The sequence below is a fragment of the Fistularia commersonii genome, chromosome 32 (assembly GCF_037954325.1).
Source record: "Fistularia commersonii isolate RoL2024-O1a breed Wild chromosome 32, RoL_Fcom_v1.0, whole genome shotgun sequence".
Classification (NCBI taxonomy): Eukaryota; Metazoa; Chordata; class Actinopteri; order Syngnathiformes; family Fistulariidae; genus Fistularia; species Fistularia commersonii.
Genome location: NC_141315.1, coordinates 5,844,069 through 5,871,120, shown reverse-complemented (window position 1 = coordinate 5,871,120; position 27,052 = coordinate 5,844,069). Strand labels below are relative to the sequence as shown.

General features: G+C 38.0%; 1 protein-coding gene across 4 annotated transcripts in view; it reads right to left on the bottom strand.

The window, feature by feature from the left end:
• Nucleotides 1-27,052, bottom strand: part of dock1 (dedicator of cytokinesis 1) — a 177,559-nt gene that overhangs the window by 17,020 nt on the left and 133,487 nt on the right. For all 4 annotated transcript variants that reach the window (XM_086139460.1, XM_086139462.1, XM_086139461.1 and 1 more), the window contains exons 32-45: nucleotides 23,495-23,553; nucleotides 22,705-22,853; nucleotides 21,494-21,579; nucleotides 21,006-21,162; nucleotides 20,378-20,418; nucleotides 19,791-19,881; nucleotides 17,286-17,405; nucleotides 14,837-14,926; nucleotides 14,365-14,469; nucleotides 8,757-8,898; nucleotides 8,389-8,470; nucleotides 6,656-6,740; nucleotides 5,039-5,125; nucleotides 2,443-2,619 (exon numbers count right to left, since the gene is read on the bottom strand). In XM_086139460.1, coding sequence (XP_085995586.1) covers nucleotides 2,443-2,619; nucleotides 5,039-5,125; nucleotides 6,656-6,740; nucleotides 8,389-8,470; nucleotides 8,757-8,898; nucleotides 14,365-14,469; nucleotides 14,837-14,926; nucleotides 17,286-17,405; nucleotides 19,791-19,881; nucleotides 20,378-20,418; nucleotides 21,006-21,162; nucleotides 21,494-21,579; nucleotides 22,705-22,853; nucleotides 23,495-23,553 — 1,471 coding nt within the window. The remainder of the gene's footprint in view (nucleotides 1-2,442; nucleotides 2,620-5,038; nucleotides 5,126-6,655; nucleotides 6,741-8,388; nucleotides 8,471-8,756; nucleotides 8,899-14,364; nucleotides 14,470-14,836; nucleotides 14,927-17,285; nucleotides 17,406-19,790; nucleotides 19,882-20,377; nucleotides 20,419-21,005; nucleotides 21,163-21,493; nucleotides 21,580-22,704; nucleotides 22,854-23,494; nucleotides 23,554-27,052) is intronic.

The following is a 27,052-nucleotide window of genomic DNA, read 5'->3' as shown; positions in this document are numbered from 1 at the left end:
TGATATATTATATATTAGCAAACCATCAAACAGAGCATATCAAGTTTTCCATATAGATTTATATGATGTTAACCAGTTAGAAGAGCAAAGGGATGTGATAAATAGGATGATTGAGTTAATATTTTCAGACGAAAAAAAAAAGGTCCTGTTCACATTAAACCAAAAGAGATTTATGGTGACCTGTGATGTTGTGAGGCAATCAATTTATGAGTGAGTAGTCAAAAGTACAGTGATTAAAACAGAAAAGCATGAGAGGTTCTCTGATTTGAAATATGCATGAGGTTCTGATTAGATTTGGAATAGTTTCACAGAATCAAATGAGCTCTTGGAATAACTTTTTAATATAATTTGATTTATTAGAAGTTGATGAAGTGTGATATTATTGACCTTAATACGTGCAAGTTGCAAACCAGGACATACCACAAACCTTCTCTTAACAACAAAATGTTTAAAATGACAACTCTGAGTTTGTAGATGTTATAAATGCAAACCTACCCTGTCTTTATCTCAAAGGTGACACAGCTGTGTCTATTCACTAGGGGGTGTAAAATGTCTTATATAAACTGGAATGCACAGGGATTAGTGTCTATAATACAAATGAAAGAGTGAAACAGTAGTGTTATGGAAGTATAGTGAAAAGTAGCTTAAATTGTGTAAAAAAAGCACTCGGGTTTTCCACTGAAAGCAATTTCAGCACTACAAAACTACTCTCTGAATCTAAATTCAAATGATAAGAGCCAAAGGGTAGAGTGGAGCCTGCTTGGGCAAGCTGTTTTCAAAAAGACTCAGTATAATATAATCCTTGCTGCAGCTGCTTCTGGGACACCATTGTCAGATGCGGATGGTCCTGGACAGAATCTAAAGTGCGTTTTATCATTGGAGGTTTTTAGATTAATTGTAAGAACACTGCGGCCAAAATAATAACGTTATTAAACACTGTCTTTTGTATGTTAAATGAACAGAAGCACATGACAAGTCATCATGTTATGTTTATGAGTGGACCTAAGAATGGTCAGATTCCTTTTAAACTTTCCTCACAGGATATACAAGGTTTGACTTTGGAGCAGTTGAGTGTTAAAACATTTATCAGTTGCTAAGTTATACAACATCCCTTCAGACCATACAGTAACATTATTTATAGTGATGTTGCCAGTCAAAAAGGACAAAGAAAAATGAGAAGTGAAGGCTGACTGATAAAGTTAACAGACCATGAATCTCTTGACTTTTTATCTTGAGACAGGGTTTCCGCTGGGTTGCATGCAAATAGTTGTCCCGCTGAGTAGCTGCTGCAGACGTTTCCAATAGAGGGCAATTCCATAATTTAAACCTGTCCGTTCTTAGGACATGAGATTTCTCTACATATAGATGCAGTTCTCCACTCATTTTCTCCATCATGAATCACCTCTAACTAACACTCTTGTGTTAGATTGATAAGAAGCGGAGAATCACACATGATGGAGCATAGATCAACTGAGAAAGATTTCATTTTTGACTGTTGTGAGGGTTGGATCCTTTAGGAAAGAGTGCAATATCAAAAGAGCCACATAGCTGGAAACCTCTATCCAGAGACACAATTGAGTCACGGTGAGAGAGCGATTAAAAAAGCCACCATCAAAAGCACCATCCCCGAAATTATGAAAACACTTCTTCATACTTTGTATATATTAAGATTTTCTCATGCTGTAGCACAAATATATGATTCACATTTTATTGCATCGCATCAAACACCGAATCGTATAATGACTATTGTTCCTTTTTTCCTCAAGGCCACAGCAAATCATCTGCCTCCATTTACTCTGACCTCTGCATCCTTTTCTCTCATACCAACTAATCTTCTGACGTCTTTCGCTATAGCTGAAAATATCTTCTTTGGTCAGGCCTCCTGCCTGGCAGTTCCAGCCTCAGCATCCTTCTATGGATATATTCACAATCTCCCTCAGTACATGTCCAAATCACCTCAGTCTGGCCTCTGACTTGATCTCCAAAACCCTATCATACACTAACCAATGATTCAGTATTTTAAGTACGTGTGTCCTGTAAAAATGTCCTGTAAGGATTGACATCAACCGTTTAATATATGTAAATATTTTGGCTAAAAAAATCCATTATATTACCGAATATTATGTGACTGATGGTCTCTGCTGGGTGTCAAACATACAGCCTTTGCAAAGATTCTGTATAAAGATGTTGCAAGTAATTGGCTCGACATTCTTTTCTTTAATGCCAGCTTTTATGTTAATCTAAGGTAACTAACTGTCTGGCTCTTGCATCTTATTAAGTGATCCATGGGAGAGGTATCACTCTTCTCATCATAATCCTTTCTTCCAATCTTTAAAGGTGGTTTAATTTGACTTGAACTGAGTAAGGAGTTAAAACAACCCATTAGATCGAAAGACTGAGAAAATAACAGGCGGGCGAGATATCTAGAACTCTGTTTTGTACCTTTTCATAGTTTGTGAAGCCTCCCATGACAGCTGGGTCCACAATCCCGTTCAGCAGCATGGAGAGTGGGTTGATGGGGAGGTTGGGGTCATTGAGATGCTTCTGCACCATGCTGCTGATCTTCTCATTGGTCAACTGCATCGTTTCCATGGCGTTCTCCAGAGGGCTGATCTCCTCCTGCACAAGACAGGAAAAGGAAGGTGTCATCAAATATTTACAGCGATTACTCTCCTGTTTTAGTATATGGACACATTCATCACTACTGTCCCGGCAATACCGACAATCAAGCAGAAACATTTTTTGTTTACAGACTATGGATAGGTTATTAGAAGATGGGCTTAGGAACCCTTTACACATATAAATCATATGGGAAAGAGCAGCAATGAATCATTTTGTACAGGGCTATACATGAACCTTTGGCTGTCAAATGAAGATGGATAGCGTGTTTGTGTGGGGGAATTTAAATTCCCATGTCAATGAAATTTGATTAGCAATTCTCGGAGAAGATGAATAAAATACTTGGAATTGCTGTCATTGATTATATATACACACAATGTGGAAGAAAATTGCAACCCCGGTCTGTGCGGCTCCACATAGGAGTAATCTAATTACACTGGCTGGAAACAATCTCCTTGCAGTTTCTAAGTAAGATTTTAGAAGCAACATGAGTGGATTGTCGAGTAAATGTCAGATTTAGGCCGCTGCCAAAAAAATAAAGATGTTGTGCCAGTGAGACAAATCTCCAATCTGTGGTGGTATGTCTCAGGCCAGCTTGATAAAAGGCAACGTCAGATGGAACGCTTTAATTTGGTGCATCTCAGCCCAGTCATTAAGCTTTAAATAGAGACTCTGACCTGGGGGACCTGGCCTCTCCCTTGCTCATCTGGAGGGCAAGCTGCTCCTGACAGTTTGTTCCAACCCTGCCTGAAGGAGGAGGCCTCTGTTTTGAATTAGTGAGGCGATGGAGAATAACACTTCACTACATGGACACTGGAGTTAGGGGGGGATCAAGTCTTTGTGGTGAAATAATTGTGCTGAGCATGTAGCAACCAGAAGGACCATTATTGTAAGGCAAAATCCCAGCTGCCTGGTGTGTGGGTGTCATTTGGTGCTTTTTGACAGCTATAAATGCATGGTGAGCCCGGTTTTGAAATCAGCCTGCCTAAAAATATCTGCTAAAGAAGGAAGACAACCTGGTTTTGAGACACTATTGGGCATAAACACAGCAGTGACTAATCAATTTGACAAATAAAGGATAAAATACTGAAGGAGAAACAACCACACTACTTTACAGCATGCTGAACACAAGGAAAAAGGACTCTTGGTTCGATTCTGACATCTATTATGGTTACAGTAGGTCTTGTTACAGTCATTTATCTGGATCCGTCAGCAGTTGGGTTTAAATGAATGTCATTCACGGCTACCAATACACTAGGTGTTTTATAAAGTTCTGTGATAAGAAGACGGACTACAGATATCTGACACAAGCTCAAATGTGATTTTCATTCGCGCAGTGGGGCAGGAAGGTCCTTGATTTGATTTGGACAGTGGACCTTTCTGTGTGGAGTTTTTTAAGTTCTTACTCATGTCTATGTGGGTCGAGTCAACAAACAAATGGTTGTTTGTCTCTATATTTGGCCCTGTGATCGACTGGGCCAACTGGATCAAAGCTGAACCCTACCTTTCGCCATGTGACCGCTGGAATAGCTTTCAGGCCCCCCTAACTCTGAGTACAGGATAAGCGGTATAGATAATGAATAAATGAAGGAAAAGCTATACAGAGCTTGAAATGATGATAAAGATGGCATGTGTTCAAGACAACAGAAAATGTCCCTTTTACAATATACTCTTGTCTCCTAAGATGTATTTCTGTAGATTCAGCTGCTTTTTCGAAACATCAACCGTTCTCCAATTTTCAATGGAAAAACCTTCCAGTTCCAGCGAAAGGCCTGAATAATGTAAATTTTAACTGCTGGAGGTGTAAAATAAGTACGGCTCAATGAGATGAAAATAATTATACAAATTCATTTTCCGAGGCGAATATTCAGGATTAACAAATTGCAGGTTTTCTGGTGCATAGAAATTAATGAAGTGTAACAAGTTAAAGCAAACATTCCCCTAAAGGTGTTTAGATATTTGACCTGGAGTGTGCAACATCTCAACCAAAAGTGGAAACAAAGGGCTATCAATTATTCACAAAACCTAATTACCTAAAATAAAAACAATCTTGATGAGCCATTTTCTATTTGACTGTCAATTTTTTTGTAGTAGTCAAGCGCACTATCCTTCCCACAGTATTAAGAATAATATAATAAGAATATTACCAACAACAAGTGACTTTTGAAACCTCCTCTTTTGTTACCTCCTCTGCTTAGCTATTTTGACTGAAAGCTGAGTGACTTTAAGGGCCGCTTGCAGAATCAATGTGGGCCCTCTGACTGAGAGAGAGCGTGCCTGGTCGTTGGTCCCGGGAGTGGCACGCATGCGTCCACACGGCTGTCTATACTGCTTAAGTGGACAAATCATATTGATTGCAGGGTTTCAGATCCTCATCTGATTAGGAGGCCTGTTTGGCACACAGGCTCTTAATACTCACTGTGGAGACAGACTTGACTTCGAACCAGCGCAGGATTCCAGGAAGTTTGTATGCTGTTGTGTAAGTGGTTCTCTCAATCCACATGTTCTATCAACAAAACAACAAAGAAACAATATAAAAAGAAAGTATTGACGTGATGAGGCATTTGAAACTGATCAATTGGCTCCCGTTTTTGTGCCAAACTACTGTTGAAGAAAAAAACAACCTTGAAAGCTATTGTTGCAGAATAAGGGGAAATGGGGAGTAATGACATTGCATTTTGGGTACGCAGAAACTCAGCAAGTTGTTGGTTGGGAGCTGTCCTGTCCCCAAATAAGCAGGAATGTATACACACACACACACACACACACACACACACACACACACACACACACACACACACATACATTTATATATATATGTGTGTGTGTGTGTGTATATATATATATATATATGTCGGTGTGTGTGTATGTGTACATATACTTATGTACACACACATACATATACACACACCGACACACACAAACGTGTACATAATGTTGAAATAATTGCTCTAAATATCAAAAAGGTTGCTAAAAGAAATGCATAATTCCTTAAAACAGGATGCACACTCATTCTGTAATATTAGTATTCACAAACAGTAACACTGTCATTTTCATTTACTAAAATTAAGGCAGTAGCTAGACAGATGGCAGACATTGAAAAGGTGCGCTGACATGTTTAAAATGGTTTGACAGATAATATGTCAAGCAATAGATATCCTTCAACTTTTTTTCATGACTAACAGCCTAGTCAGTCAGTCAGTCAGTCAGTCAGCATTACTGTGCAAATCTGGGGATGTGTTAAATGCTCTGCTGAAACACAGAGGAAGACTTTGAAGGGCTTTTAAAGTGCCTCTCTCATTTTCTACCTGGATACTATCTCACACAAAACATTTTCATTTAGGTTTAGTCTGGTATGACAGAGTCGTGAACCATAACCAACTGAGTAACCTTCTTTTCTAATTGAAACAAACAAACAAACTAAAAAACTATCAATAAGAAATCCTTAGTTTTATAAATCATCCACACAGAGGGAGCAATAACATGGCAGTCGATCATCAACAAAAGGAAAATACAAAAAAAAATAAATCGAAACCTCGAGCAAATGAAAGGAAAACTGAAAAACCTCTCTCAGCTATGTTTTGTTTGCTGCAACTCAGAGAAGAATAATAAAAATAATAAAAAAAAACATTTGATAAGAATAGATTGTGGCTATGGTATTGTTGTCCAACTAAATACATTACAATGCAAATGTGCAATTTTCTACAGTATTAGCTGAGCTTCATAATGTTTTCTTAGTATTGTGTACACAACTGTGGGTGTGTTTGTTTGTTGGGAGCGAGACAAAAATTATTTTGATGCTGGGCATCTAAACCACACGGCAGAATATATCATTTTCCATTGTTAAAACGTGAATTACATATATGCAAATCTATTATTTATCCAGATTCAAATGATTATGATTTAGAAAGCATGCTTTTAACCATAACGTTGCTGGGATGTCTATAAGAAATGTCTAAAATCTGCTATTTATGTAAATGTAAATGTTTAAATGTGAGGACAAGCAAAATCACAGTTACAATCAAACTGCACTTACAGCGAACTCATTGTCAGGGTCCTTCTCTCCCTTCCTAACCGGCCGGGAATACTGGAATTTATGGACTTCATTTACTGTGTAGAAGCTGCGGAGGGAGAAAACCAGCACCTGAGTAAATTAAAAATGTTATAGGCAATCTGCAGTTTGAATCAAAGGTTGATTGCTTTGCTTCAGGTCACACACAGGACAGTTCCCCTCCAGGCAAGACCTGTGGCATTTGGCAGGTTGATTTTGTCCGAGGCATGGGCTCATCTACATGGCTAAATTATTCACACTGTCACAGGTGGCTGCTGTTAATCAGACATGTCAGACATGTGGCTGACATGTCTGATTAAGTGACAGGGTATGACTAGCCGGGATGAACTACCCCAATTTAGGTTAATGGAGTTTCACATGAAGAACATTTTGCATTGTGGTTGTGGGAGAAGCCATTCAGTAGCGTACATGATCCCCACATTAGACATTATTTGCTCTCTTTCAGTCTTATTAACACATTCAAAAAGAACATTCTCACCCTCTTTAGGGTGAATCTATACAAAGGTTCAGGAATAAGGAATGAACTGAACTTGGGCTATTCTAAATCAGAATTAGTTAATCTATAAAACTTTAATGTATATGCTAGCAGATGTAATGCCTAAAACATGATGTTGAGTCCACATTCTTCATATATACTTTGGAAGTCAAATAAGAATTTCCCTTCCGTTAACTGCGAGAGAAATCCGTTATTTTATCAAAAAAATCTTTATGAAAAGAAAAACATAAAAACAGATTCTGATCTGATCAAATGGAAATGCAATGCGAGAGCAAAAAAAAAAGAAAAAAAAACTGCCTTCAAGCTTCTGATCTAATAAAGAGATTAATAAAGCAGCTTTAAATCAGTTGTGCAACCCAAATTAAGCCTGTAACATGTCATTAGCTGGCGGGATGCAGATGATGCAGTGGCGTGGTTTGGACAAAGCAAGGTCAGAGGGGGATGTGCACTCTGCCTGCAGCTGTGACCCTAAAAACAGCTCAGTCTCATTGCTATGCACCACTGATGTTTGGCCTCAAATGAGAAAACACAGAGATAGGGACAATCTAGACGCACAGTGAGAGCTGAGGACAGAAATGGAAAGAGTGGCGCGAGTGAAGGAAGAGAGATGGCATGTAAGTGTCTCTTCCAAGCATATTTACATATTTAAATCAGCCACTGTTAGCAAACATCTGAAAGTATCATCGTGGGGGGGGGGGACCAATGTTGCAGCGATGTTTAAATTATGCTCAGGTATATTTGCCCAAAGCTTTTTCCAAGTAAATGTTTTTTTTTAATTATATCCATTGATGCGTTTGGATGCATATCAAAGGGAATTTACTCAGCTGAACGATGCGGAGCATGACAGGCGAGGCAGTTTGGCAAACGGGGGCGGACACAAAACAAAGGTATAAATGACATGTATATAAAAAAATATATAAACTGTGTTTTACTTGGCAAAATGACTGATCACAGATGGCTGATGAAAGTTAAGGACATTGAGAGTGAGAAGGTCAATTGCTGTTCATCCAACAAACAAAAGCTGCAGGATTAAATTATACTTACCACTGTAGTCTTTGGAAAATGGTACTAAACCATAGCAATAGACCTTTGAATGCCATGGTGAGCTCTCATATTTGTGTTTGAATAACTGTGAACTGAAGGGGGCCCTTTCAACATCATTGAAACTTGGATTCTTGTGAAACAGAGACGCTCCGCTTACCTCACTATTTGTTCAGAGACGGGCTTGTTTTGGAACTTGGCAGGTAAGTCTAAGATGGGTTTCACTGTGAAACACTGGATGTCTTCAGCAGAAATATTAAGGGCATCAGAAGAACAGAGATAGATTTCTTAAAAAAATATATTACTGTTTTATTAAAAACTCTGCCTCGCTCAATCAATGATTTTGAAAAATTCAGAAGAGAAAAATGTTTTTTTTTCTCTCTGACTTACTTTATTCTATCCCATTGTGCACATTTGAGTATTTCATGGTTACCTTAAAAATACTTAGAAAGAGATAATAATAAAACTGAAAGTTTACAAAAGCCACTTCATTGGTAACAAAGATGTATTGATATTTGCTGAGGATACGTTGTCCAGGAGAAGACCTTGTTTCCTCGCTGGGTGCGGTGGTTGTCTTCACCTTCTCTGCATTGGGAAACTGTGTGAGGAGTCGAGCTTCGAAATCCTCCCTGCGTTCATACTCCTTCCCCCGGTAGATGAACATTTTGTTCTGAGGGGAAAAAATAAATAAGTGAATAGATAGATAGATATCAACAAACGGTGACATACTGCCAGTTTGTGTGTGTGTGTGTGTGTTTGTGGTTGGGTAGGTGGGGGTGGATTAAGAGAATCAAAAGCCTAGATTTTTTTCAACAAATGAATATAGAATCTATGCATGTAAAGTAAATTGTATTACACAACAGAAATACTTACTTGACATTTGGTGAGGTTTGATTTAATGCCACATTGCTATTTAAAAACCATTTCAAAAAGCATCAATAATCTGACCCCTTAAGCATTTTTCAATTGGAATTTTAGTGGGTGCTTCAAAATTTCTGATTTTCCAGAGTTCAGAGTTATAACTTTATACATAACATTTTTTCCATTTTGGTTTTTTCACTTTAAATGCAAAAAACAGTATATATGTGGATCTTCAAAAAAAAATTAATGCAAACTACAAATGAGCAACCATTTAAAAAAAAAGCAAAATTATCAAAATGAGAAAAGAGGGGTCAAGGACAAAACTCTATGAATATGAATATATGTTTAAATATGAAATACATGCTGTGGCAGAAAGTTATTGGCATCGAGTCAGTTACTCCCAGGTTACTACCACATGTAGGTTGGTGGGAGTGGTGGGAACACAGCATGAGTGGACTCCATACTGTTCTTCATTCTTATCACTATCCACTGGATACCACAAATTTACATCTCATTAGCTTTCAATTCACTTCATGCAATCAAGAAAATATTTTCTTGGAACAATGTGTCTTTTTTCTTACTTGATGGTTCATTAAGCAAGCCCTGTACTCCATGTTGAATGTATTCCAGTTCAACGAAATAATTATATAGAATTGTTTATTATTATTGCAATTTTATAAAAATATACCATGGGAAATTGTATTTGCTCTGACAGATACTGCAGCAAAAGCTTCCTGATTTGGAGTGTCATCCCTTCAAGTGTCACAAATATCAACTGCCTGACAGTAGAATGTAACCTATTCTACCTGGAACACAGCTACAGATGTTGCATTTATTTCTACTGAACAATTCAAGTTCTCTTGTAGGACCCAATCTTACACCATTACCCCACATTGCATGCTTATTCATAAGCAGTGTGGACATTCACATTATGTTGTTTTGCATTCTGGTCATGTATACAGTCATCTCAATGTCACGATTCTCATGTTCATTACCCCCAAACCTAGACTGGCTTGTTCTGGTGGAGCAAATCTCTAAAAATCACTGAGAAAATAATACCAAGATTTTTTTTTTGGCTGGTGGGTAGAATAGCAATTTCACAGTTGTACAACAAATCAGCAGAAATATTGTGACCCCCCCCCCAAAAAAAAAAAAAATGACGAGCAGGATTTAGGCTTCTTGTCAAGATAGGAAGTTATGGGTACGAATTTTGAATGTAATGATTTTTGATCTCTCATCATGTCACATTCATGAGCTTTATTTACTGTCACTAAGACGGCTAAAGCTGCGGCAGTTTTCTCTGCAAAAACACAATACATTAGAAATGTGAATGGCATACTCAGTATAATGTGATTGCTGAGTGTGTGTTTGATGAATAGTTTGAAAGGATAGAACAAGACAGCTCCTATTCGAGGGTCACCGAATGCAGTACGTTTCGGTACACATTTCAAACCACAGACTTCTAACACATGCGTGCAGAAATCTCAATACAAGGATTCGGGAAAGATTAGGGCTGATAGGATGAGACATAAAGCAAGGGGATATAAAGTGACACAAACACCAAGGGTAGAACTTTCTTGTTATAAACTGAGCTAATCTCTAAGCTGTACAAAAGCATAGAGTAACCGGATTCTTTTTTTAATCGAGCAATAAAGTAGAGGTATCAATTCACCGATAATAGAAACCTTGATGCTTTGTGCTTTGCACATGTCTGAGTAGTAAACCAAAGAAATTACACAATGCTGGGTTTACATACATTTTGGTGATAGTCTCTAAGAGTAACACTCTTTAGAACCACTAAGAGTTATTTACATCTCTGTATTTAAAGATATTATTTCCACCTATTTGCAAATGACAAGTATTCTAGAGTACAACAACATTAACAAGTTATAAATCATAAGCAGCTGAATTAAACACGCTTGCACGAAATCAATATTTAAGGGGGAGAATACAAAACGCCTTCATCACAGTATTGATTCGCTAACATAATTGACTATTCCCTGAGGATGCTGTGATGCTTCAGCACACGCAGCAATATGGTGTGAAACAGAAACCCTCCTAGCAATGGATTTCTTGATTAGTAATCCCAACAGAAACACTTCCTTTTGTTCTCCCACAGAAATCTTTCAACACGATAATAGAATATTTCTATGAGGGGTCATAAGAACAGATTCCTTATGCAAAAGCCATGTAAGGAAACGATGAGGCGATTTTTAACACTCCACCACAACAAGACACTTCCAAAGTGGTGTTCAAAGTGGTAATTGATGTTCATTTTACAACTTCTGCCAAGGACCCAAAATTCTCGGGAAGCTTTTCCTGAAGTATAGCCTTGTCTGAGAGGGAGATTGATCTCAATCTCTTCTACAGTGAAAAGGCCCCTGAGTGGTACACAGCAGACCACTAAGCCCCAGACATGAGGTATTGTTGAACTACATATATTGCACAGGAGGGAAAAAGTTAATTGAGAGTAAAGCTATTAAGCTATGATTTGGCTCCAAACATAAATTAATGTCCTCAAAAATTGAGAAATGGGAACCAACGGTCAGAAAAAAAGTCAACCACAACTTTCTAGCTCAAGTGAGGTCAAATTAGCTTTTAGGTTCAGCCTTTTTTGAATGTTTACATAGCTGGACAGATGAGGTGACACGGTGATGTTTATTACGTGCTTGAGAAGATGAAGCACTGCAACTCAGACCCTTTTCCCTTGCTGTTTTCTAAAAACAATTACTTCTAACTCCTGGTGGTTATGATGCACTAATGAATTCTTCAAAAGCTGAAAACGCCTTCAAATTATTTAACAAATCTAAGCATTTGTAGCAAATGATGAGAATCTCAATGGTTGAATGGATCACTGACAACTTGTTTAATTTGAGTAGGTTGCTAGTAAGATAAGCCTATTAAAAAAGGAATATATTTATTTTGCAAACCACACAAATGACGTGTGGAATTAATATGCTGTTCCATGGGCTATGTCTCACCCCGTGCCATATTTTTTAAACAATCCTGCAAGCAGACAAACAAAAAAAACAAATGTAGGGGAAAAAGCAAAATAATCAAGATGATCAGAAAAATGTGTATTTTTGCTACTTTTGTACACAACAAAAACGACAACACGATAAACCTAGAAACATTAATTGGAGGGGTATATCAGATGTTAAAATAGGATATTTTCCAAAGCTAAAGCTAAAGTCATTTAGTCTAAACAACACTATGTTTATTCAATAAGTCTTGTAATGGAGAGTTACTTTAACACCTTTAACGTGAAAGTGACAAAGCCATACCATGTGGGTGCACCGACATCAATGGAGTCATGGGAACAACAAACAGGTTTTGGCAAAACTGTAATGGAAACTTTCACAATATTTCTTTGGGAAAACTGGCGAAAGGATGTACGAATAATATTGTACTATTAAGTCATATCATCTATCGCAGTAATGTTGACTTTGTTTATAATCATAAGCAATAGATGGCGCTAGTTCTCAAGTAACTTGCATTTACTACTACAAACGTAGAGGTTGCACACATGCTGATGATATAGTTAAAGTAAATGGTAGCATTTTGATGCAGTCCGCTACCCTGTTAAGTATTTAGATTTGTACATTGGATTAATTAAAGGAAAACCGCAGTTCCTTCTAAGGATTTCCATCTTCATCTTCGACAAATTAAATGTCTTTGGTTATTCCCCGAGTATATTTCCCTTATATTTCATCACTACTCTTTCAATAACCTTCAAGCAAAAGAAAAAACATCTTTCTGCATTATTTCTATTTTTCTCTACATTGCTGAGGCTTCTACAAAGGAAAGGCACATAAAAACAGGTGGATGGAAACCCAGCTAATTTCCCTTCCAAGAGATCTCATCAAGAACGAGACACTGCAACAGTGGGGGGAGAGGGGTGGAGGTCCAGGGTTGACCCTGTGGATAAAGGCAATTTTGGCCACTTTTATCTTTGCTTCATTCTTCTAGTCACTACTGAGGTTAACGTGAAGTTTCTTATAATACTGGGGGAAACCATACTACTATTCTGCCTCTCTTGATTTGCAGTGCCGCGTCAGTTTGATCACATTGGTTACCTATTGTAGCTTTAAATGAATATTTTTTCTATCGGCAAAGATAGATGGTTATTCGAGGCAATGTCAAACCTCCACTGAAAGAATAAAAAAATGGGAGGAAAAGGGACAATGAAAATCTGCCCACAAAGACAATTTAAACAGCCAGTTAGATTAGGCAAGTGCAATTTGCCCTGTCTGTAATAGAGTTTCTGCCCTGTCAGATGAAAGAGGTGAGGCGGGACACTGAGATCTGAACATGGCAAAGAACCTCGGTGAAATAGCTGTTCATGCTAATACAATGAAAAGACTGGTGTTCCACATTATCTCATCTCCAGAGGACTTTTTCAGGCCATTTGGGGTCCTGCTTGAGTGATAAAAATGTCTGGAATTCTTCAGGGATGAAAGCAAACCCTTCAGTAACATGTCAGATAACCTGAACACCTGGAGAGGGAATATATTAAAGGTAAGAAATCCTCTGTTATATTTTACATGAGCAAGTTCTGATGTATCAATAAAATCTGTGATGCGGAACGACTGGCTGGATACAAAAACATATGGATGACTGACACTCTGTAGCACTGAAAAAACAAATACTGCCAGTGAGAAGAAACTGAAAGTCTGTTCAGTACAGACTTAATCAGTGATAAGCTGTGATTAGGGATGTTGAACAAAAGGATTTTGCACAACAACCAAAGCCCGCAGAAATGTGTGACACATTTTATTGCTAGATAAGACTGAGACATAACAGGGCTCCCACTGTTTTCCAGTGATCATTTTCCAAAACTTTTCTGCATATTTTCAGCAACTGTCTCATTGGTGTGACAAACACGGATAACACCAAAACACACTAATCCTATATGTTCTTCTCAGTAGGAGCCCTAAAAGGAGTACTGGACTAGGATGCAACTACTGACTATGCCTGTGTTTTATCATTTCACTGATCAATCATTTGAATCACTACGCCAGAAAGAAGAGTGATAAAAGTAGAAAAAAAGACTAATTCAAACAAGTTGCCAAAACGAACATATATTATAAACAACTTATTTTCCAGGTCTTTTTTTTTTCCCCGTGGTTGGAATATTCGCCAACATCTTTTCCCCTAAGACATGAGGAAACTCTGACTAAGGACATCCAGGGAAACTATTGATGCCATGTTTGTCACAGACTGTACTCTCTAGTGTTCAGAAAGCTGAGAGTCTCACGTAGGTGGTTATACTCACACGTAGGAAGGAGGGGAAGCCCATGCCATAATAGCCTACGGCAAAGTAGTCTGGCTTGGGTCGGATGACCTTCACTATATTCTCATAGAACTGAGCTTGCTTTCGCTGTAGGGGAAGACAGAATGACAAGATTTGGCAACATGGAAACAATGCATCCTTTTCACAATTATTTTTTTGATTTAATTTTTTCTTTGAGTCAGATATTGTGCTATGATTGTGCTGTTAATGTTTCAGACTGCAAATTTCTCATCTGACAGAAACTTTTCTGCTTAACCATAAATGAAAAGAAAATCATTATTATTACTATCTATGTATGCTTTAGATGAATATAATCTATATTGTCATTAAATGTGCAAGCCATTTAGTCGTTATTTTGTTACCAAAACTATTTTGTAGATGAAACAGGCCTTTTTTATTCTCATAATTTAAAATGTAAATTTAAAATTCAACAAGAATAAATATTGTTACTTACCAAAGATGCACTAAGCTGCTCAAAGTCAAACATTTCGTTCTCGTACTGTTCTGCCAGTTCTTTCCCCAAGATGATTGCCTCCTCCCACATCTATTAGCGCATAAACAGAGATAATATAGAGAGCTGTAATTTTCTCTGGTAACTGCTGAGAGCTTACAGGGGAAAGGGGGGACATAAAAGGGAGGGAAAGGGAAAAGGAATCATGGCTTAAGAGTCAGTAACTATACCAACTATCAAAATTTCTTTCTTTAAAGTTTGATTTAAATCACCCCAACTAATTTCCCCTCATCATCCAATGCAGTGAAGTGGGGTTATTGATAGATGGGTGCTGCTTGAACATGTTGAAAGGTGTTTTAAGTGGTGTCTGACTAGACTGAAACAACCTTATCTTTGACTGGCTCGGGAGAAACCAAGTCAAGACTGCTACTCAGATCTACTTGCCATCAGTGTATTGTGGAGGTAAGACTGTCTGGGACTTCTTTTTCGGATGGCCAAAGTGATGCTCAGCCTTCAGTGGATATCTCCCTGCTACCTGAAGTCATACTCTGACAGCCACTGTGGCTTTTCCTTTTCACTCAGCTTGTGTGTGCATTTTATGCACAAGGCTCTTTATTCATTTGATGTCATCCTGGTCACATTCAGCAATTTCAACAATTTCCTCAAGGAGAAATAAAGCTGTTCTTATTCTTATTCTTCTGAATGACAGTAGGCTAGAGACCTAGGGTGAAGACCAGTGAGGACCATCTCTTTACTGATGACATGCAGCATAAAAAACCCTGGAAAAATCTCTTTAACAAGCAGTGGGTGCAGCCCCGCAGATGGATTATACCCTTGTTTCTTGAAATGAGTCTTATTTTCAACATTTTAATGCCTGTCACGAGGTAAAAGGCATCACCTTACCTGTGACTTAGCACAGGAGATAAGCACATCTATTTCCAAGGAAATGATGCTTGCGAGAAAGACGAGTGGATCGAAGATGTAAAATAATCATAAGAAAAAAAAACTAATCTTGGAGAATGTACGGACTTATTTGCATTTTTTCATACAACACTTGCATGAAGAAAAAAACCACATAAACTGACAGTAAATAAAGAAATAAATCAGTCAATCAATTAATCATATAAATTAATGATGCAGAGATATCTGTGTAAAGTGTGATTTTCTTTTAACTTCAATCTAGTCATTTTTAGTTCTTAACTCACTTGTCTTGAGGCAAGTGAGGTAATCTGGTAAATCTGATCACTGTTACTAAACATTTTAAAACATTAATATTGTGTTTTTCCATTTGAATTTTGAGTTACAAATTTATTTATCTATTATGGAAGGTCCAAGTTATTCATTGTTGCTTTATTGAATGTATCTCCGCTTCATCAACAAATGTCACCTTCAATAAATAATCTTTATTGAGGATGTACTCATTTCTTAATAATAACTTCAGGTATCAATAAACTTTTGGTACAAATGTTTCCTATTGCATAGTTTTACAATATTATTTCTTGTTACTGGTGTAAGATTGCTATTCTAAAGTTTTGTAATGAGATTTTATTGAATTGATTCACTGCAGATTCGTCTGCTCCCTGCTTGTAGCCGTCCTGTGTTGAGGGCCTAATTTTTATGGGGACTGGAATTTGAAATCTTCAATTATCTTAAAACTGTATTACTAATCATAAGTTGGAAAATCTAAAGGGTTTGGTTAGAGGCTTTAACTTCATGGCGCTTTTCCCCTGCAAACAGATTGAATCTAGAAACTAATCTATCCACTTGTTGATACTGTTCTGCAAACTTGGATCATGTAGAGCACTTGGGTCACTATGATAGATCATAAAAATATTAATAATTGTGATGCTTTTGACCATCTATCAGTGTTTTTTTTATAAACTAACAGAAGGGCGGGGCAGACAAGTGTGTGGATGGTGAAACCTTACCATCGTTGTTTATAAGAGAGAGAAAGAGAGAGTGTGGCAGAATGGATTGATGTACGGCAGCTTAAGAATGAAATGAGATTTATTGATGCATTTCCGTTTTGAATAGGCTTGATAAAAATGAAGTCGCTGTTGATGTTGTGCTGAGCTTCCTTGTTTAAATTAGTGTATTGTTCGAAATACAGAAATACACGATCGGATGTTACAATGTCTTTAATCTGTCGCAAAGAAATATATTATTACCTCTGTGCCCTGCCAATATATGTGCTAACTACAGAATCAGTTGAATAAACATTGCAGATGACTTTTTTGGGAAAAAAAGGGTCAAGGTTTACCCAGACGTTCTGATTATCAGGGCACAATCGGAAACTGAATAATTAGTGCTTTATTACAATTTGTGTTTATATAAGAAAGTACGAGACTTCCGCTCTACTTCAAACCCTTGCCATCTCATTCCTGAAGATATATTTTCAGATGACAGCATCTCAAAAAACATCCATAATTTATAAGATCTGTGTCTGTCTTACCTTGCCCTTGTCAAAGTAATTGATAATCTGCTGGTAGAGTTGGTCCTTAAGCTGCCCTTGAGTGATGGCCTGGTAGCCATCTCTCTGGGTCAGGTGGGCTGCACATGGTTCGTCTGACCACTACGGAAGACAGTAGACGTTGCAGTCAACACGGTGAATTCAACACAGAGCAAAAGGTGGCAAGAAATCAAACACTGAATTATAACAATGCAAATAGGAGTGTTTTGAGCGTAATTCTTTTTTAAGTGGCCCTTTATCAGGTGGTAATGAGACATCAGGCATAGGAAATGAAAACCATAAATTTAATTGGATTTCCTCAAAATACATAAATAGAGTCAATAAAAGGGAGGGGGATTAAGAAAAAAAAAAACACTGGGGAATCAAGCTTACACTGTGTGTGAGTGTGTGTGTGTGTGTGTGTGTGTGTGTGTGTGTGTGTATATATAAAGTCTATGGCCTTGTTGATTGAGTTTAAAGTTTTAAAGTTTTCAAAGTAAGACTATATCAACCGGTCAGGAAAAAAACGATATCTAAAAAAACTTAGTTCAGCAAAATCAGTGCTTTTACTGCAATTCAGATATATCGAAAAATCATTTTCTGAGAAAAGTGGAAAAATGTTAAAATCCATTCAATGCTGCTTTACAACAGACAACACATATTTTGGCTTTGCTATGAAGGGTCTTTTTTATTAGCGGCATAATCTTGAAATATTTTTTTTGAAGTCCCAACAAAGTATGATGCAAAAACGAAAAATAAAAGGGGTATCTTTTTAGTATCAGTGTTATACACCTAGCCCCTTCTTTATCCTGTTTGGAAAATAATGAGGTTTCTAAAGGAGCAACTTGGCAAACGCAGGGAGATGGACAATATCCATGTAGCAAGTAATCCATTGCAACCCGTCATAACTGTTTCGCTTCTAGCCAATTTTAATTGGAATTCCGTGGTGTTGTAGGGATAGTCAAAATTGGTACAAAAAATATGGCCAGATTTTGTTTTGGGGCTTAATTTGAACAGCAAAGCCAGGGAATTTGAATAACGAGCAGTGGAAATAGGTGAAAAGGGTATCTTCTAATCTTGTTTCTGTGGCATTAAGAAGGGTGCTTGGAGGCTTGGACTCTTGTTATTGATTCTTTCATTGTTGGACTGCAGTATTTACATGGAAAAAGGATTTCTGTTTCTTCGTTCATGGGCAGTGACCCCCTAAACCACTGGTACAACTATGACAACATACAAAGTGCTGTAAATCAATCACCCGTTGTTATGCCACTCGAGCTACTTGGACGGGTGAGCTCATTGTTATTACAGGGGCCGGTTTCGCTTTATTGCTGCTGGAGCATGCAGAATTTAATGTCCATCACTCACCACAAAACTAATTTACACTAAAGGAATATACAAAGGAAAATGGCCTCAAAAGAGAAGTTTCATCCAGACCGTGGAGAAATAAAATTATCCGGAATTCGGATTATACTCGTTAATCCGTCCATGTGATTTCTAAAGAAAATTAATCATAAAAACAATGCCAATAAATGCTTCTGTGGCTGTTTATCCAGAAAAATGCAATACAGTCAGAGATTGCTCTCAATCTTTGGGACCTGTACAAGGGATGAAACAGACAATGTAAATGCAAATGAGATAGGTTTTATTGCATCTGCACTGAGATTAGATTCTACATCTCATTGTGTTCAGCAGTTGTACATGCAGATGACCAATTGAATGGTATCCAGATTTGAATGAATGGCTATTAAAAAACAAAACGCAACATGGATCGGTGTGTTGTGGCTGCACAATAAGTCCGGTTTCCCCAAAGACCAAACAAGCTGATCAGGGTAACACACCGGTTTTGCTACAGCAGCTGGAAAGCTGGTATCATCAAGCCAGGAGCGTCGCAATCACCTGAATATTTCAGATGTTTACCATTGTATGTCAAAGTGTTGTTGAACTTCCAAACAGGGACATGTTGAACACGTTTACCACAAAATTGCTACAATTTCTCGCTCATCACTTCTAAAAAATGATCACAACAGCTTACGGTGCCGTCAATTGCTAAATTATGCATCCAGTGCCACAGGTACCTGATACAGAGCCATGTGATTTTTAAGTTTGGAATAAAGATGGAATTCATTCTGCTGGGGAGTGCGGTAAGTACAGGCTTCATCTCAAAGTACCTCGGGTGGCTTCAGCTACTCTTCCTACTTCTTTAAACTACATAGTTGCCTTCAAGCATTTTGCTTTCATCTGCCCTGATCTGTGTTAACTTGCCCAAAGTAAAATAGTTGCTCCTCAGCATTTTATGGCAGAGTAATATTCTTTAATAATATAGACCGATGTCAGTTGGTCCTATGATCATTTAAAATACAGATAAATGCAAACGTCCAACTTCAAATGCATCGCCTTACAAGATGTAGCCTTTCCCTTCCTCACTGTTTGTGGTGGAACGCATGCACTGCAGAGGGACGGTGCATCTTTTTGCTGTAGGTAAGAGGTGGGATGTGTTGTGTTTGTTACCTTCAGCAGCTTGGCATGTAGCAGCAGCGTGTAAGCAGCTTCGGTATAGTTGTCACACTCCTTGTGGAGGTCACACAGCTTGTACAGGTACCTGGAGAGAATGATTTATGTGTCGTGTCAGGGCCTCTGATTCAGAGAGTTTATTTCAGTAGACTGCCAATCTTTTTCATCCCAAATGAAACTTGACAGATAGATTGAAAACTGACAGCCTGTTAACGTATTACACAACTATCTTATCATGGATCTATTGGCACATACAGGCACGAAGAAGGGAACCAGAACGTTCAGGGGTTTATCTATGACACTTACATTCACTTTGACCAAATGTCATTGTGCCTATTCTCCTATGGAATTATCAACATGAGCAAATGGTTGTGTAATATAGGGCACTCACAGATGTGGTAATAAACACATCTTGCACATATACTTGTGAAAGAAGGTATAAGAAATTGACTCCTGGCACAGGCATTCATTTCATATTTCAAATAGTGTATAAGATTGTTTATAGCCATTTTGTTATATTACAGCATGGAGACTGTTGAAACTCAAGTCATACATATTTAATAGTTATAAAGCTGTGACCTTACCTGATGTACATCTCCTCTCTGTCTATCTCCTTGTAAAAATTCTAGAGGAAAAAAAGAGGCAACATATTATACTGTTAAACCAAATGTGTGTTTTTTTAATGGATATGACTGCATTTTTTTTTTTGTAATTTTGAAAAGAATAATATCCTGGCATCATGACAATTTAATTTCCTAAAATATGGAAAAATACCGTTATGGCTTGGTGCAGGGAAAAAAAAAAGTTGGCTGACTTAAGAAACCACAAAGGTAGGCTGTCACATTGTGTTCCTGGCCAAGAATGAAAAATTAGATTTGACAAAACGTAGCACTGAAAGAACATGACAAAGATAAATGTTGAATACAGGTCACATAGGTCGGTACCCTTTTCAATGGCAGTAGCCACGTGACTCCCAATTGACATTTGGGTTCTCCCAATGAAATGCCACTTTATGAGGAAAAACATATCACATAATGTATGCATCAGCTGAGCTGCTCTACAACTGGATTTTAATACATTTCACTTGTGTTTCTTGTCTGGTGTTGATATTCCAGAACTTTACGATAAAGATTGTTCTGCTTAACCCCTCCAGAGTATCCATTACCGTCACTGGGTTTGAGTTTATTTGGTGACAAAGAGAAAACATCTTACGAGCACATTGACGGTACAGCTCATGCGGTTTTCCTTGTTCTCATCGTGCATGATGGTCCTGTAGTCCAACAACCTCTCCAGAAGGCGAACCACCAGTGTGACAAAGTTCTCGCCAGTTTTGGCCAAGTACATGTGCTTTCTGCAGTGCTCAAGCAAACTGTGTTGTGGAAAATAATACATATGTATTAACTTTGCAGAGTGGGTGAAAAAGAGAGGAACAAAAAGTGAGGAACGTATGAAAGATTCTTTGAAATTTCACATAATGACAATTCGCTAGCAAGGGATTGTGGAAACAGTCTATAATTTTTCCCATTAAAACACAGTTGACATCCAACTGTGTTGAAAACAAACATCACAGTAGCAAGCTGTGACAAGAAGTTGTGTGATCATCACAACACTGATTATTCTGAGATCTGCTATGTCGCAATTAGCATTATCTAACTTGTGAGAGGCTCAGGCGTAATCCGGGGCCATTAATCAGCACTTACATTTTTTGAAAGAGACCTTTGTACTGCTCATCTCCACGGCCTCCCTCCACCTCATGATCCAGCTTGGTGATGATCTCGTTCTCAAACTGCAATTAGACAGAGCAGCCGTAAATAATCAGTGTTGCTAATTTTTCAATTCATTAACGCTTTCTCCCTGCCTCACTCCCTCTCTCTCTCTCTCTCTCTGCATCAAGCTCTGGCAGAGAGAACTCTGGTTTGACTTTAATCGTTCCCCCTTCAGCAGCTCAGATGCCTGTGAGCTGCTACTTCTCTCTTAGTATCAAAGCCTTTATGTATTTGCGTGAGTCTGGTTTAAAACAGAAAAGAAAGGCTGCATCATGAGACTAATCCATCTCACTTTCAATGTGTTGCCGCCGTACCTTGCGACAGTGATACATGGGACTTATATCCCTGAAATGGATGTAGCGGCTGCATACGAGAACGAACTTAATTGCATTGAAACAAACAAATTTTCACTGGCCTTGAGATGAGTTAGCCAAGTGCAAATATAGAAACAGAACCTGCCAAGTTGCAAAAATATATGCACGTTCTTCTTTCTGTTATAAAAGGATTCACAGGAAGCACCGGGAAAGTGAGAGACGGACAAAAACATGACTGACTGACAGCATTAAAGGATAAAGTGAAACTGATCACATTTCAGAGCACTGTCAAAGAAAAACATTAGTTTTTCCACTCCCAAGAACAACGTCCTGGATGACACATTGACTTAATTAGCAGATCTCTTTCCAATCCAACTGCAAACAGACTGCAATGTTGGCAGTGACAGGGATGCTGGTAAAACTCCCACTTTTCACTCAACTACAAGGGTGGCACTATCATTTGGAAGCCACAGTGCTTGTTGATAATTTGATGGAAATATATTAGCATTATGTACTTTGTGAGCATAAACACAGCAAAGCCGAGAAAAAGTGCCTTGGGCATTTCATGCAGAACTTCTGTTATGAATTACATATATCTGTAACAAGGCATAACATTAACTTCCGCTTACTGTGTCTATTGATAATTGTAGCACATCAAAATGAGATTTACAGAATTACAAGTAGGCTTGTGGCTATCCCCTTTGCATTTCCATCATTTACCAGCCACCAAATTCCCAGACCAACATCAAGTTCTGGTTTTATTGTGTTTGTGTTTCTGCTTTTTGGGGAACTTTCCACTTTATTCAGAATTTCATGTGTTGTAGAACCCACCCGCTGAAAGCTGCGCGTGAAGTGGAATTCGCATTGCATCATGTCAAAGAAGATGGGAATGGTGGCCTTTCGCAGCTCTATCTCTGGAACTAGTGTCATTTCCAGGATAGGACCCACCATTTCAGGGATGAGTTTTATCTTGTGGGGCCCTAGTGAGGGAAAAAAAGAGACAAATATAAATCCACTGTATATTTTACACAGCTAATTTGTAGACTTAACTAACAAGCACAACACATTGATCGTAACCAGGCATTTTTTCTACAGTACATGTACGGTATAATTAAAAGTGGCTGCTGTGGCGGAGTAGAAAAGAGAATGTCTGCCTGGCAAAATATCTTCTCATCAGTATTTTCTATCCAGTCGTAAAGTAAACAACTTGACACCAAATACCTGAGATAAAAAAAAAATGCAAGGCACTCAGCCAGTGAATCAATCGATCAATCTTATCTGAGGAGATGCTCTAATGCAATGATCAGATTAACAAAGACACACATTTGAGGGATACATGGTTGCAATATTTGACATCCCAATTCCTGCAATACATTCATATTTCCGTGAAACCTGGCTGCTGGTTGTGTTTTCTGAAAACTCAAACCATAAAATCAATTAACACTTGATTTTCCGTATTTAGAAATTGCTCTTTGCTGGGTTTGTCAGGACTGAGGGAATTCAATTGGCGGATAATCAAAAATCAATCACACAAAGCACAATCAAGCCCTGCAATTGTTTTGGTTGTCTAAATGGATTCACCTAGGATAAGATAGTCTGACAATATTGGAAAAAAAATTACCTAGATTATACCACATATCCCTTATTTCAAAGCCAATTTGTCTTCTCATGTCCTGGTACCTGAAAAATAAAAAAAGATAAGCAGATATTACAACCAAAACAAGAACTTGTATGCTTTTAGATGTTAATTTCATTTCTGTAACATGTGACATCACGCATTCGGCTGATGAGAACACACTGCCAAACTTCGAGTCAACATGGAAAGCATGAGTTTAGAGATGGCCCACAAGAGGGGCATTTTGTTTTGCCTCAAAGGGTTCATCGCATGCAGATTTGCAGTCTGGGCTAAGATTGTTTAGGCCATTACACAACCTTAATGGAAACATGGGGATTGTCTACTTTCCTGCAACACTATCCAGATTATAAAAGGACAAGGCCAGAAAGTTGAGAAATTGATTGCTGCAGAGTCTAACAGGAGTGGACATGGCGAGGAGGGGAGAATAAAGGAAGAGAAAGGAAGCACTCTCAAAGCACTGAACCATTTAAATGAAAAAAATAGAATAATTAAGGAGATAAGTGTCTTGAAAGAGGGTTTTATAACTGTTTTCACTATTTCGTTGGCTTTTTCCTGGTACAGCAGAATAATCCTTAAAAAAATCACACACACACACACACACACACACATATATATATATATATATATATTAGGACTGTCAAATGATCAGAAGTTTTAATCCGATTAATCACATGGACACTGTGGATTAACTAGGATTAATTGCCCATTCATTATTAATTAGTTTTTCATTTTGTGGGGGCAAAAAACTCATGACAGATCGTGATGTGTTGCTGTTCTTTTAAACTAAAGAACAGACAAGGTGTCAAGGTTGCAAAATAAGTAAAAAGATAAAACATACATACCTATCATTCTATGTTTACCAACCAGATTTTTTTCTTAACCTATTTTTTTTCCCTAATCAAACAAATATCCATATCAACAAGGCCCTCTTTTGGCCTGCTGCTAGCCTTCTTGTGGACACTATCTGAGGCCCTAATGTTATATTAGGCGCCAGATAGACATCTCAGCCGCCAAAGTATCTGCAGAAGAATTTCCTACTAATGTATGGCTTGCATTGGTGTGGTACTCTATACTAGAAGTGCTTTTGGGAAACAAAAACTCCTTCCTGCAGTATGTTCAAATTACTCGATGTTGGTTGATGGCCCCATCTTGGGTTTATTTGTACTCATTCCATCAAAAGGGCCGATGTGTAATTTGGAGTCGATCTTCATTGCAATGGGTCTGCCACCCATGTTTGAGCACTAAGTACCAGTTTGCGAAATTGTGGAAATCTGGAGTCATCATGTGATGTGCATCTGTTATTTGCATTAAAAAATTGAGATTAATCAATTAATTGATCAGGATTATATGTATATATATATATATATATATATATATATATATATATATATATATAGTCTACTTCAGTATTAAAGGGGCAAGTTAAAGTCTATTTAAATGCTTTGGAGCGGACCACAGCAAATATGAAAAAAAAAACTAGAAAGAAGCGAGATTGCTTGAGGCTATCAGCTAAGGGCAACACTAGCTGCTGGGACTACAAAAACATAGATAAACAAAAACTAAAAGTGTAAATTTTTATTTTTATTTTTTGGAGGGAGTTACATTCATGCAGCGATGAATAATTGATATACTTTTACAAGAAATTTTGTGGCAGTACAGTCTTGGTGACCAAACAAGTAGTGAACTCCCGATAACTTTCTCAGATTGGACAGGCAGTGAATTGCAGGACAGTACTGAGAGTTGACAGTTGCAGTGTTACACCCTGGTGGATAGCACTACACCCGCATACATTTAGAGATGAGGGAAAGTGTACAAGTGGACGACAACACTGCTAGCGGTATAATCAAGGGATGTCAAAACTAAATTAAATTCAATGTGCAGAAACAATTAATATCTACAAATAAATGGTGTCAATCTACATCATACATGTAAAAGTGCTTCAGTCAAGACCTAAGAGAGGACATGGGGGCATGTGGTGTCCAGGAATGCAAATCAGATATCCAATATTTCACTGGGGGGAATATAAAAACCACAAGCTCAGGTGTCATCACATTTTAGGAACCTACCGTCTGAAAATGTCTCAACAGGCCAGGCTCATATTAGACTATTAAACTGAGTGACAGATGTAGACACTGTGACACATCTGTCATTTCTTCCCGCGACACCAATGACTTGAATGCCACCTTGGTAAGACTTTGTAGAGAGCAAAAATGTGTGATTGTGAGGTTTAAACAGGGCGCCTCCCCTGACCTCCAATTAATATGACATATTTCTGAAAGTCAATTGATTGTTTTGCCAATATTAGACAAAGACACACTAATGCATTTTGACAGAAAGTACAGAAACAATCTTTAATGAAGAGGCTACCAGCCATTTGCAGCCAGGGCAGGCAAACAAGCTTGACAATATTTAACTGTCAAAAGGCAGCATGCTGCAAAGACCAGGGATTGATCTAGAAGCAGCATATTGGCTGGATGATGAAGCACAACTAAATGCTTGCCTCTATAAATTATTGTAAAGGTATAAAGGTGGTAATAAATTATGTATACCTTCGATTGTTCTTGCCACTAATCCACACTTTTTGTGTGCAATCCATGTGTGCCTTGTAATTTATTCTGAATGTGTGCACACAACATGCAAATGTGCCAGCTAAAGTATATGGGTTTGCGTCTCATATGGGTGTGATGACTACTCACAAGGCAACGTGTCATCATCTGAGCTGAGACTGAAGCAGAATACTGCTCTGTCACACTCCTGTGAGCAGCGATAGACAGTTCTGACTGTTGGCCGTCACCAAGAACAACGTAGCTGTCAACCACACATTGGAAACTTCTTGAAGAGGTTAACTAAGAATATAATTGCTACAGAGGGACAGCAGTGAAGGGGCAAATGTATTTGGTACTGTCTGTGGTGCGTGTTGTGAACTGAAGCTCGCGGGGGACCAAGGAGAAACAATGAAAGTCTATAGAAATGAAAAAGTAGCTGACGTGAGTTGACCTGTATGAAAACATGGATCTACGAGACACAAACATGACGCAAACATGACAATGTGAAACCCCATCACTCGTGTAAAATGACAAGTTACATTTCCCTTTGTGCGTGCGCGTCTGTGATTGCATTTCTGTTGGTCACAGCAGTTTCCAGTCTAAAGAAATGCCAGATTGATGACAGCTCCGATTGGTATTTTGTGCTGAGAGGGCTGGGAAGTGTTTTTGCAACTACTCATATAATATAATATTATACTAGATGTATAATATTAGGAAATGCATTGTTAGATGGGCTGGACTGAATGAGAACAAAAGACTAGTTTAACATAATAAACATCACCTGCAATGTTCACTTGAAAGTTTGAGGTTTTTTTTTACTTTCTATTTCTTAAAGTAAAATCTTGTCAATTTCGTGTTGTTTCTCCTACTTAAAGATGAAGATAGCGCTGTAACAGACTGCAATTTCAAATACCTAATGCAATGGGAGATTGGGGTTGCAGGAGAAATGCAGGATTAAAGCTGATGGAGAGAGCTAAACAGCTGCACTCCTCACATC